Source organism: Nilaparvata lugens, chromosome X (assembly GCF_014356525.2).
Source record: "Nilaparvata lugens isolate BPH chromosome X, ASM1435652v1, whole genome shotgun sequence".
Taxonomy (NCBI): Eukaryota; Metazoa; Arthropoda; class Insecta; order Hemiptera; family Delphacidae; genus Nilaparvata; species Nilaparvata lugens.
In genome coordinates, this window is record NC_052518.1 from 18,941,265 (window position 1) to 18,955,108 (window position 13,844).

At 33.9% G+C, this 13,844-nt stretch overlaps 1 protein-coding gene and 1 non-coding gene across 7 annotated transcripts in view; both read right to left on the minus strand.

The window, feature by feature from the left end:
• LOC111050346 (epidermal growth factor receptor kinase substrate 8-like protein 1) overlaps positions 1-13,844 on the minus strand; it is a 55,353-nt gene that overhangs the window by 17,130 nt on the left and 24,379 nt on the right. For all 6 annotated transcript variants that reach the window (XM_039442583.1, XM_039442586.1, XM_039442585.1 and 3 more), the window contains 4 exons: positions 12,310-12,548; positions 10,999-11,146; positions 9,540-9,736; positions 4,010-4,280 (listed from right to left, as the gene is read on the minus strand). In XM_039442583.1, coding sequence (XP_039298517.1) covers positions 4,010-4,280; positions 9,540-9,736; positions 10,999-11,146; positions 12,310-12,548 — 855 coding nt within the window. The remainder of the gene's footprint in view (positions 1-4,009; positions 4,281-9,539; positions 9,737-10,998; positions 11,147-12,309; positions 12,549-13,844) is intronic.
• Positions 7,854-7,926, minus strand: Trnaa-agc. Its single transcript has one exon. It is a non-coding gene; the product is annotated as a tRNA-Ala (tRNA).

Below are 13,844 nucleotides of genomic sequence, written 5' to 3' on the forward strand. Positions count from 1 at the left end.
AGTATCCTAAATTCCATACATCATATTCCTTCTATCCTGCCTTTTTTGTAATTTTTCTTTAGGGCTACTTTTGAATATAAATAAAAATATAAGTCTAAGTACCCTTTTTACATTATTTAAAAATAATTAAATAAATATATACATTCAAAAATAATTTAAAAAGGGTACTCACATTTATATTTTTATTTATATTCTTTCTATCCTTCCTATCTTTATCAATCCGTCTTCTCGATCATCAATCAATCCTTGTTCAATCTTAATATCTATTTTTCAAAGTTCTTTCATTCAATCATATTCATCGAAAATTCCTTTTCCTTATTAGTTCAATTTCATTCTTCACTTCTCGTTCCTCTTCTATTCTATGATTCTCACAAATTTCACCACATTCTATGATTCTTCATCACTAGTCAATCTTTCTTTGACATCTTGACTTTCTTTCACATCATCTGAAATGATAACTTCATCAATACACTTATGATACTCACTACAAACTTTTACCTTATAACCCTTCATTGAATTGATTAGAAGTACATTAAATTACGTCATCTCAATTTTGGTTTGGAAAAATAAGGGTGGCCACTAACGGTAAAACATGTATGATACACATGACAGCGACATCACAGCGAAAGGCTTTGAACAAACTTTTGAGGTTAGGTTTTTTTATTCGATTCTTTGTTGTTAATTTTCTTCTCGCTGCTCTATTTGAGGTTAAATTAGGATTTTTATTGGCTGAAAATTAAATTATCTAAGTTCAATTTCATTTTATATTCAATAAAATTAGTAGAATTGATGGTGATGTTGTGAAATCTCTCCATAATAAGAAAACAGAGATATTGTCAAATTTCACAGAAAATTTATTAAAAACTTTAAAACAGAACCATGGTTTCACGTAGTTAACCAACGCATCATCAGCTGTACTGAGGAATGAGGATACAGAAACATTCTTAACCTAATCTTAGTAGTCTAGAGCTCCTAAATAATTGTGTGGCAATAACTAAAGTAATGGAAGTAATGAATATTATACATGATATCAAAATATATACACCTTTGTAATTATTTTCTAGGTAAAATTAAATTTTCTTTCAGTAAAAAGGGATGTTTTTTTTTTTTTTATGACCACTCTAGCTGGTCTGTTACTCTGTCTCTGACTTGGAGACTTCTTTGGTATTTGACTTGACAAACTATAGATAGGCTATTTGAGAAAAAATTTACTTGAAAGGTTATATTTCAAACCTTTCAAAAATGACAGCAAAATAAAGTTTAACATAAATTTCAATGATAATAATGAGTTGAATTCCAATGTCCTAAATTAAATACAACATATGTACCAGAAAACCTTGAGAAATAAGATGGAAAATATACAGAATGGCCATATAGGCTACAATAGCTCATTACTTACAAAATTGAGGAACTTGAGAATAAAATGGAAGTATACAATTCAAACACGGTTTGTTTGATCAAGACTACTCTAATCTGTTAAACTTTTATCGAGTTTTTGGCTAATGGTTATGTGTGCCTATTCATACTAACCTACAATGAGCAGAAATATTGGAAATATAATATAAAGTTGGGCTGCAGCCAACACCTAAATTGAGTCTCATGAAATTGATGTTGAAATGTATTGGTGCTCATTATACTTGAACAAAATACTGTATATTATACTCTATACAGGGCTAATAATTACTATTGGGAAAAATTCAAACATGATTATTCTTCACTAGTTATGAAAAGAACAAAATTACTACTATTGTATCATCTTCCAATCAGTGAAAGATTATTCTTGACTATAGTGGGATGATAAACTGAAGTTAAAGCTCTCCAAATTTAAAAACTGTAGGATATTGTTAAGCAATTGTAAATCTAACTTATAGGTGGTTTTCAACTATTCTACTTATGCTACAATTTACAAATTCGGTTTGTTCATTCAGGCTTGTGACTGAGTTATCCTTTTCCAATTTGTGGATTTCAATGGCCTCCAATACATCCAGTAGTTTACTTTTCTGGCAGAAGTGAATCATTAGCAGGATTGAAGTTGTGGCCAGTGTCTAAGAGGTGTTCTGCAAATTTTGAATTACTGTTACCTAGCCTCCTAGCAGTTAAGTGTTCTGCAATCCTTGTTTGGAAAGATCTACCTGTTTGGCCCACATATTATTATTATTTATATATTATTATTTATATTCAATTTATACAATTATTTATATATACTTATTATTTTATATTCAAATTGCTGTGGAAATCTTCCTAGTTTATCCGAAAAAACGTCTGCAAAGTTTTAACAACATAATTTTGCTCTATGGACTCAACACATGGCTGAAGTATTTTAAAGTTGAAATAGCCCTTCTGCTAATTAGTGGAATATGTTGATCAGATAAAACATAAAAATCTTCTATTATTTACTTTCCATTCATTTTTATTTCGGGAGTGGCAACCCCTTCAACCTGCAAAACAGTTCTGTTTGCTCCATGAAGAGGCAAGGTACAAGGTTTCACCTCTAGTCCTCAAGATTTGCATAGGAATGATCCAATGACAGATGAATCTTCTCCTGTACCCAGCTTGAAATTCACCTGATGTTTGCCAATTATAGCAGAGAGCGTCCATGGGTCCTGGGATTGAAGTTGATCTATCGTCAGCTCTCCTAAGTAGGATTCTGCAGGTGTTTGGTTATCAGTCTCTACTTCCCTAACATTTGGTCTTAGTCCTTGCTTACATACACGACCAAAATTATCAACTACATTGCATTTAAAACAATGACTCTTTGAGGCTGGACACTTACCATTCTGATCATGTGAAAATCCACATTTGTAACATTTCCACTTCTTAGTATTTGAAAATCTAAGGGACTGACTAGTTGGTTTGGCGTTCTGACTGTTTGCTACTACATTGACATCCTTCAAATCATGGTCGCGCACAACTGCCTGCTGTTTCTTGATACTTTCCGCCTGCCTAACCCTGCTAATTGCTTTTTCCAATGTCAGACAATCATCCAACTGTAATCTTTCTGACACCTTGTTGTCCAAAACCCCAATAACAATAACGTCTCTAATTAATTCCTCTCGCAAGTTTACAAAATTGCATCCTTCAGCAAATTTATGTAAATCATTCACAAATGAGTCCACTAGTTCTCCTGTTGACTCTCCGTTTAAAAAAATTTGCTCTTTCATACACTACGTTCTTTTTAAAACCAAAATATGCCTCAAATTTCCCTTCAACTCGTAACTACCTGCTTCCTCCTCAGTCAGTCTAAAAGATTTCAATGAATCTTCTCCTTCTTCGCCAAAACTATATAAAAGTAAATCTATCTGGCATCGTTCAGACTTACTTGACAAGTTTGAAGCACTTCTGAGTCGTTCAAACCTTGTGATACATCTGGACCATCCTTGAAAGCCTCTGGAGTGGCATCTTGAAACTGAGCTACCGACCCTTGAAACCCTTCTTGCTCTCTTCTCTCAACTTCTACATTTCTTGATTGGTTTCTCTTTTTTGGTCCCATTTTTCCAACACTTCTGACTGCATGAAGAAATACTTGAGAGCCATAAACACAAAACTGAACTTTATTTGTCTTTGATAAAAAACGTATTTAACATGTGTCAAACTAAATTAAGTGTCAGCTGACAGCTGTCACTACAATTAATAATACCTTGATTAATAATAATATGCCTCAAATTTCTCTTCAACTATCCCGTAACTACCTGCTTCCTCCTCAGTCGGTCTAAAAATTTCAATAAATCTCCAATAAACCTTATAAATACAATAATTAATAATACCTTGATTAATTAACGTTGAATTATTTTTAATATTTTATTTTTTCTTCGCTGCTCTATTTGAGGTTAAATTATTTTTCTATCATTATAGTTTGTAATTTTCCAGTTATTTGTTTATTGTTATTGATTGTTTATTTTATATTAGAAGCCTCTTGCTGATGAACATGCGTGTCCATTATGCATGTCCAACCGTTAGTGGCCAGCTTTATCTTGACAGTAAAATGCATGAATGAATGAAAATTAGTCACCTCGAGAAACTCGCCCCTAATAACGGTAAGTTCCTTGTCGTTGTTGGCGGTCCTGGGATAAGTGACCTGGACCACTTTGGCACCGTTTGACCGCAGCTCCTCGAGCCAGAGTGCCTGTGATCGCTCGAAGCGTTCGCTGTTTGCGCCGCTGTTGCGTTCGATAGAGTCGGCCGATATGTCGCTGCGGGCGCTGGGGATGGGGGGACCCATGTGCGACGGAGACGCTCCTGCGAACTCCGGTTCCGATCCTCCGGGGCTCTGCGAATGCTCCCTGTAGTTCAAAAATACCACAAGTTTAAAATAGAATTCAAATTCAATTCATTTATTTCCTCTTCAATGATACAAACATGTTTGAATAATACACTAGAACCTCTATAATTTGTAGTTGAAGGGACCAATCGTTTACTACGAATTATGGAGGGTACGAATCATAGATGCTATGGTGAAAGAGGATATTTGATATTTTGATATTTATTTAATACATCTCACATTGCCAGGTATGACAAGACATATGGCAAACACGGATAATTATAAACAAAATAATAACACTTTTATGATAAAAATTAATTCAATAATAGTACATAATAAAACATTTTCCATAATAGTAAATAAATAAACATATCAGATAATAGAAGGAACATGGACTTGGCAATTCCCAGGATGACAACATCAGCTGCTCAGAGGTCAGCCACATATTTAAAACCAAAAATTTTCAATAAACTGCCAATTGCTATTATAGAAACAGTTCCAAGAGATACGACGCATGGCGCAAGCCTGTTGAGCATTGCCATCCATCGCACTGTGACATATAATAGGTCGTTCTGTGTGACTGCTTGCAGACTGTGGAATAGCTTACCCGCATCTTTGAGGAATGTGGAGAGGCGGACACTGTTCGGCGCGGAGGTCTTGGCGTGGCTGAGGGAGGGCGATCGGGGCATAGGATGAGGAAGTGTGTATGTGTGGTGTGTTTGCTTGTGTGAAAGGTGTGTGTTTGCGTGAAATTTTCTTGTTTCTTGCTTAACATTTTTTTTTCTATAACTCTATTTTCTAACTTATTTTTTTATATTTTCTTTCAGTCTAAAATATATTCTACTAAATTGAAAGAAATTGTTTTTTTTTCAATTATTGATTTATATATATATATTTTTTTTCGATCATATTACTTATTATTATATTAAAGAGATTATTTCCTTATGTAGTGATGTAGATGCATTCGAATTGTATAGGAGGGTTAAGTGGGAGAGAGGGCCGGCTGCGCCCTAACTTCACCCTCCAGGTTAAAATAAAGGCAGCCTATCCATCTATGTCACCTACCTTACCTCATGCACGAGAAGGAGGTTACACAGTCCATTTCTCAAGGATGGTGTGGAACCCCCATTAGTTTCCCAGTTTCCCAGGAAAAAGACTCATGCCAGTTGATAGAGATGATAAATAACTATACAGGGTATGAATTTAAAAAAAAATCGGCCAACTCATTTTTGAGAAAATTGTAAAAAACATGGTTTTTTAGTAATTATCCGCCATTTTTCTCAAGAATATTACGGAGCTCCTGCAATTTCCCCAGAAATGAGACTCATGTCAGTTGATAGGGCTTATAAATGGTATAAATTTGAAGAAAATCGTTAGAGCCGTTTTCGAGAAAAACGTGAAAAACAAGGTTTTTTAGTAATCATCCGCCATCTTTAATTGAATTTTTTATTGTCAGATCCTCATCGTATAAGGACCTTAAGTTTAAACTTTCAAGTCAATCGGTTAATTAGGAATGGAGTTATCGTGTTCACATACACACAGACACACACACACACACACACACACAGACCAATACCCAAAAATCATGTTTTTGGACTCAGAGGACCTTGAAGCGTATAGAAAACTTGAAATAAGGGTATACCTTTTTTTTGGGAAAGCAATACTTTCCTTACCTATGGTAATAGGGCAAGGAAAGTAAAAATTAAATTACTGGTAGAATGATAACACAGTTAAAATATTGTCATTCATATGCTTATTTATAATATTTAAAAATATGAGCCCATTGAAATAGAATGGAAGCACTGTTAGATAATCTCATTCATATATGTTAATTAACATTCAAATTCATTCATCAATTACTCATATTACAGATACTGATTTATAAATTTGTAGAAAATAGTTTTTATATAAAGTATCAAAGATCATTAATGTTATCCAATACCAATTTTGTCAATAGTAAATTCGATAGAAAACTGGTAATTAAAATTCATACGGATAGTCTCGAACAATGACATAAGTATAAGTAGCTAATTTAATAAGGTAGCTAATTTCTATATTTAATTTCTACTTAAGTAATTTGTAATTTGAGGAGGAAATAAATTCACTTATTTATTTCGCGTTTTATTTCAAATCAATATCATCATGGATGTAATTGGATGTTCTAATTTGTATTTTTTGCAATTGTATTACAGATGTGAATCTCAGTACAATTCATAATTTTAGAATTATAAAGTTGATCATTTCTAAAAATGATGAATTCTAATTGATTTGGAACAGCTATTTACATTATCAGAAAATAATGAAGAGATCAATATGTCACAGATCAGAAGTAAAGATAGCACGAATCTGACAACATTTTTTCGCCACACTGCACAGAAAGCAGCTGTTTTCCAGTCCCTACGTAGATCTGAAAGACATTGTTTGCAGACGACTCTCGTCTGACGTCAGAACAGGTTTCTTTCCGGCCTAGGCCGGAAAGAGTACCCTTTCCAGCCGCTAACATGGAACTAAGAAAGGTGATCAAAAACAGCTGATCAAAAAACTTTTCATTATTCAATAATTAAAACATGTATAATAATATCATCTTATTGTCATTTGAAAGAATAAAAAAGTATAAACTCAACCTCCCACTTGATTGAACATCATCTTTTAGGTTATTTAGACAAATCAGAATAAAAAATAAAAATACTTGGAAAATTTCCTGATATTCAGATTACCTCAGATTTGCTAGAGCTATCACCTTCCACTTCTGCTTTCGGAAGTGCTTAGTAAACAACTATTCTCATATATATAACTCATATATATAACTTATATATATATATATAATATATATATATATATATATATATATATATATATATATAGTTTATTCTTGTGTGTGGCGAAAAATAGCGTTCGCACCACGGGCAAAAATGTTTTTCCGGCTCTCAATCTTTTCTAGTCCTCGGCCTACGGCCTCGGACTTGAAAACCGATTTCGAGCAGGAAAAATCCCATTTTCTGCTCTAGGTGCGAAATATACTATATCATACATAGTTTTCATTGCCATTCACTAATGAGGCGAGCATAACAGCAAATATTGTAATTTGCATTGATGAAGAAATCCAATCTGATCAAATTAATTTATGCTGATGGAGCGCATTAATGTAACATGAATAGATTTTTTTCAAATTTACCAATTATAAAAAAAACAATATTTTAATTAGTAAAGTATTGTAAAAATTTAGTGTAACATTTTCTTTTCAGTTTTGAATTGGAGTTTTCTTCTTCACTGGATTAGGATTACGAGCTTGAATAATCTTGTTGTATCATGAAAACAATATGGATGGAGTGTCACCTCTTGCCTCAAACTTCCAAATTATTACTTTTTTTCAAATCTGTGGTTTTGATAATTTCTTAGTATTTTTATTTAATTCCAAATTATTCTTTATTTTGACATAAATTATCAAAGAATATATTAGAAATTCTCAATAAAAGTTTTCACTAGCGACTAAAGAAATGATTGAATTTAGCCACAGAATCATTTCATGAAGTATTCAACTACAACTCGGCCATCAATAATTGGATCTTTTTCTAAATATAGAAGCAAAAAAGTTTGGAGGCGCCGGGTATCGATCCCGGTACCTCTCGCATGCTAAGCGAGCGCTCTACCATCTGAGCTACGCCCCCCGTTGATAAACAACATACATAAATGTATCAAAAACGAAATGAAATTATTAATGATATAGCAGCTGAAAAGTCAGAATGCAAAGATTAGCTATCAGCTGATAACTGGTTTGGAAAACTGGACCACTAAACCTAGTTCTTGTCATCAGTATGCGTAAGTGAGATTGGTGAAGTATCGATCGAGCGCGAGAGAGTGAGTGAAGGAGATAAAGAGAAAGAGCGAGAGAGATTGAGTGAGAGAGATAAAGAGAAATAGCGAGAGAGAGAGAGAGAGAGAAAGTCTCTCAGTTTGAAATGTCAAATGGTGAATTGAGTTCTTTGTGTGACAAGGATTGGTGATTCAGGCTATTTAGTATTATCAATAGAATTTTAACTGGAAAAAAATTGGTTAGGATCCTGAAAGATCAAAAGTTACGACGATAAAACTCAATTTCTACTACCTATTCGATATCAAGTTTATGAACCAATGTCCAAATGTCGTAGTGTGAAATCTTTATACGCGGCTTGAAATGTTTATTTATTAATTTTGGAATACATATGAGGGCACAAGGAATACATCTCATAATATTGCTCTCTTGAGACATGCACAAATAAACAATTGAGAATGTAATGTGTAATAACAAATAATAAAGTGAATAAAAAGTCTTCACAAAAGTCTCTCTCGAAAGAAAAATATCCAGTGCAGAAAATTCTAAACACAGTTTTAGATAACAGAAAAAAAACAAAAAATAAACATAGCAGATAGAAGAAAAAAAATCCACGATTATATGAAAGTTACTCTAAAAAAATATTAAGTAACACGAAAAAATTAAACACACAACTTCAAGGAGTAGAAAAAAACCAACAGATCAACGACTCACGTTTTGTTGAAGACTTTCCCAATCAAACTTGAACATTCAACCATCAACGAGGAATTGTCCTCAGCAACCCACTTTTCACCTCTCTCTTCTCCCGGTCGTTTGTTGATGGGAAGATATTATTTTAAATATATCCTTTTCAGAGAATCGACAATTATTTGTTGAAACACCGCCGATTTATGTAGTTACATCATAATATCATATTATCTTTATTCAAATTGCATTCAATCTTGATTCAAATTGATTAATTTTTCATACTTCTATTAATTTTCAAGTATCTATTATTATTATTATTATTATTATTATTGGACCTCATGCAATCACGTTCACAGTAACTGTCATTAGTTTTGCTAAGTATTGTTGGTATAGTGAGGTACACGTTAAAATGGCAGTGTTTGATAAGCAATGCTATTTCTATCCTTGTCTATGATTCAACAGAGCGGATAGCGCTATCTCTTTCTCGCTTTGCTCTGTTGTCAGATCGTCTTTTAACAATGTAGGATTAATAATTAATTAGCAAAATATTTCATCTTGATTAAAAAGAATTCATTATGAAATTATTGAAAAATATCATTTCTTGCTTAATAAAATATAATTTTTTAAACGAGAATGAACAGTTAATATTACATAAATAAGCCTGTATCAGCTACCGTTTATAGAAGACATTGAAAAGACAGAGGATCGGCAACGTTGTTCTGCTATCTCCCTCCACTGCCATTATAACGTGAAACTCACTATAGGGATTATCGTTGTAAATACCTTTCTGCTCTGCCACCGTAGCGATGATCCATTTCGAAGTTTCGCCTGTCGACCATGAGCGCCCTGGGGTCCGCCGGAGACGACTCTTGGCGGTCATACTCGCCCGGGGGCGGATCCCAGTAGTCACTGCTGTAGTCCTCGTGCTCCCTTTCACCGCCCCCACCACCTCCGCCGCCTCCGCGGTGATAATGCTCGCTCTGCAAACATTACATTAATTTATTCATGTACATGTGCATGATAATACTCCATCATCAAGCAATACATCTTTCAGATAGGGGTTTTTGGTGAGATGTAATAATTCATCCATAATGAAACACTGGAATGTTGTCTAGAAATATCACGAATTTATTGAATTATTACATACATATTTCAACACAAATGGTGTCATCTTCAGTGTCTTAAGGTGTTGAAGCATGTATGTAATTTTCCAATGGATTCGTGATATTTCTAGACAGCATTCCAGTGTTTCATTAACAATACATTCTATTCAATCATCTGACATCAAGGTACGGCAAGGTCCAAGGTGATTGATACAGTGTTTAGAACATACTATTTTAGAAAACTATATGAAAAAACACAAATACATTTGAAAAATAAGAAATTCAAAATACACTTCAGACTGATTCGGAGTCTCCTTGAATATGAAGCACCGCTTTGGAGTCAGATCAGATTATTCATTTATTTATTAGGTTAGCACAAACAATACAATGATCGGAAAAAACAGGCTATTGCCCAAAACTTCTTCAATTTCCTTATTTAGTTTCATCCATACAAACTGAAAATAATACAAAACTAATTCCTCAAATATAAGTTCTGTAGGAAATCTGGGCATTCCTGGGTAATTGTTTTTCCTACACAGTGGCTAAGATTACTGTTTTGAGATCATACTCAGACAAGAGATCTCATCTTTTATTCTCTCACATAAACACAGTGCACACAGGGACATTAGTAGCCTCAACTAAGCGTCCACTAGCTACTACGAGAATGCGGAATTGAAAATGTCATGTACATTTGAGATTCGTAAATTTCTAATGCCACATTCCCGTAGTAGCTAGTGTCATCTACTAATGTCCCTGTGTTCAGGCTGCTTCAAGATTTCAAGGAACGATGTTGACTCTCCCAACCAGCATTAGAGAATCGGATTCTCTGTGCACACACTAGATATGACTTACCCAGTTGACAGAGCCAAAGACAACAACGGGTGTGTTGAACACATTATAATGAATGTGACCATACATTGATTAAACGGGTTGATTAGTTAAACTACCTTTTTGAGAAAACGACCTTTAATATACATTATTTCGTCCTTTTCTCATTGTAATAGCATTCAAATCATTCACTCACATTTATAATCTTTCCATTAGCTTCTACAATATCACCCTTATCCTCTTATTCTTATGATTGCATTCTATTATTCTGAAAAAATAGATGAAAATGACAACGAGACAACTTTACGTACTTCATGTTGCAACGGTCTTGTATCTTCCCTGGTTCTCTTTCCTTCAGCTGGAACCAGGACGTCTCTGTCTTCTGATATGGGATAATCGGGGGACCAGCCATCCATGAAGACGGGATGGTATGGAGCAACGTATCCCTTCCATTGCTCTCTGGAGAAATAATTCAATTAATATGATCCCACCATCAATTACATTGAAGTATATTGCCGTTCAATATAAAGTATTTATTTAACTAAATTTAAGACAAACGTTTGTCATTCCATTACAGCAATGCATGTGCTAATTTAACCAGCGAATTGTATCTTCAAGGGATACAACAGCATCTGAAAATGAAGTTTTAAGAGATGCCTTGAAAATGTTTCAAAATCTCTGAAAGCATAATTTTTTACTTTTAAAGTTCAAGAAATTCATGGGGAATCTTCTTTAAATCCATTCCACCTGTGAAAATCACACATATTTCAAGCATATAAGATATATGATTGATATAAATATTCATCTGGAATTTTCGAATAAAAACGAATATAGAATATTTTAGGTGGAATTGATCACAATTAGCAGCTGATCAACAAGATACAAGATACTTTCATGTTTCTGGTACGCCTACCATACTTTAAAATTACTGAAACTGAACATCTCACATTTACATAAATAAACAACAAGTGAAAATGACCATTATTTGTAAAAACATATCAAGACATGAAATATGCTAATCGTATATAATAATTTGATTTGCGTTGTTTGAAATACAATTAATATACTCTTATTTTAGCAATAATTTAACTTAAGAGAACGAATTTTATCTTCTCAATTCAAAGAATGAGGTTTATACCTCCGTTTTCTAAGCAATCCTGATGGGAGGATGCCTGCTTGAGGCTAGCTCCAATAACTGACAGTTGATACACTCAAAATCACTTTCCAGTGGTTGGGACTCCACGTAGCGCTGGGAAGATAAATTCATCTCCCATCATCATACGTAAATTCATCTTCATAAATTCATCATAAATATCATCATCATACGTAAATTCATCTCCCATCATCATACCCAAGCCCAAGAGGCTCGTGGGATAGGGTTCATGAGGCTTGAAATTATTTTTATTACTTTATAAATTAATTTTAGTTTCACTTCACTTCATTTTATTTTGAATAAAGTTTAGGTTTAATTATCCTCAGTAAAACATGTAAACATTTCATTTTTTGATTATGTTGACAAAAAATAAATGAATGAATGGGACAAATGAACGAACTGTCAACATGAACCCTCACAAATAGATATAGTTTTGCGAACCTGGCTAAGCAATCATGATTTAACTTACCTTGGTATTAGCCAAGCGTCTCCAAGCGAATGCCAAAGCTCAGTTTCTTTGCTTGTGACACAATTGATAAGCAGGTTTATCGCTTCTTGAGTGAGTAGCGGGCAGACAACTTTTGATGGTAGGTTGGGAGGCAGGTAGTGTGTATCATGAGAGGCGTCAACAATCAGAGCAAGAGGTGTGAACAAGAAATGAACTAGTTCGGGAGCGTTTGGATCATGGATGTGATGCTTCAATTTGGCCTGAAAACAAGAAAAATGTATGAAAATCACTTGAATATTGTCGATTTGACGATTGTTTATAAGGACTTACACAATATCAACAAAGATTCCACAGATAACAAGAACAATGTGGATTAGACGACAAAAATCTAAAAATATGTCAATATCTTGAATAAGCTGGACGAGATACTGGAGAATTTAATAAGGAATAGATAATAATTTACTGGTTTGTCGGTTAATGTGAGAAAGACCTGTTAAATCGATTTCTGCATGCAACGCCAGAGCACTCCTCCGTGTATGAATTTTTAGATTGAGGCTGAGGAGGTTTTGTCTACGGCGGTGTGTGGGTTTCTTGGCATAAAAGTGGATTCTGGGCTTAAATGGAAGATGCACATTGAATGCCCATCAAAAAGCTGAGTAGGGCTGTCTTTGCAATATCAAAGCTAGCAAAAATAATGAGTCAAAAAGTGAGCTTGACTGCCTACTATGGATACTTCCTCTCCTGGCCTCTCCTGACCTACGGATTAATGTTCTGGGAGTAGTCACAGGACTCAATAAAGGTATTTAGAATACAGCACAGAGTTGTTAGGATGACTTTGAAGGAATTTCCAAGAACCTCCTGTGAGGGTCTTTGAAAAGTTTAAGAATGATTTCTCTTCCTGGCCTCTATATTCATGAATGTGCAATGTATGGATTCAAATTTCAAATTGCTAGTCCTGGACAACAGGGGCATCTATTCTCAGCTACAATACAAGACATAATGGAGAATTGGGAATTCCGGCCCATAGAACTACATTCTATGAGACAAACCCTCAGTATATGTTCAAAAAAATTTTGAATGCTCTTTACAGAAATTAAAAACCTGACGAATAAAAAGGAATTCAAGAATTGCCTCAGAAACTGGCTAATAAACAAATAATTTTATAGTGTGCAGAGTTCTTCGGGGGTGCTGCCATATCTGTGAATTTTCAACTAATTTACAGCATTTAATTTGGATTTTCGTTTAATAATGATTGTCCTAACTAATTGTTTGATTGATGTGCTGTTCTTGTTGTTTTGTTTGATGTTGCTTGTATTGTTGTTGTTAGTTTTTATATATGACGAATTGCCAAACATTTGTAAAAAATGTACATGAAAATAATAATTTATTGATTAGGTTTGATTAAATTAATAGTTTGACAACAATAATTGTTGTAATTGATTAAAAATAATCCTTTACTAACGTGAAGCCACAGCAAGTTTGCTTTGTTCAAAATTGCCGTCTTATTTATTACTTAAACCAAGAAAGGAAGAAACGGCGCCAACATAAATCTTCAC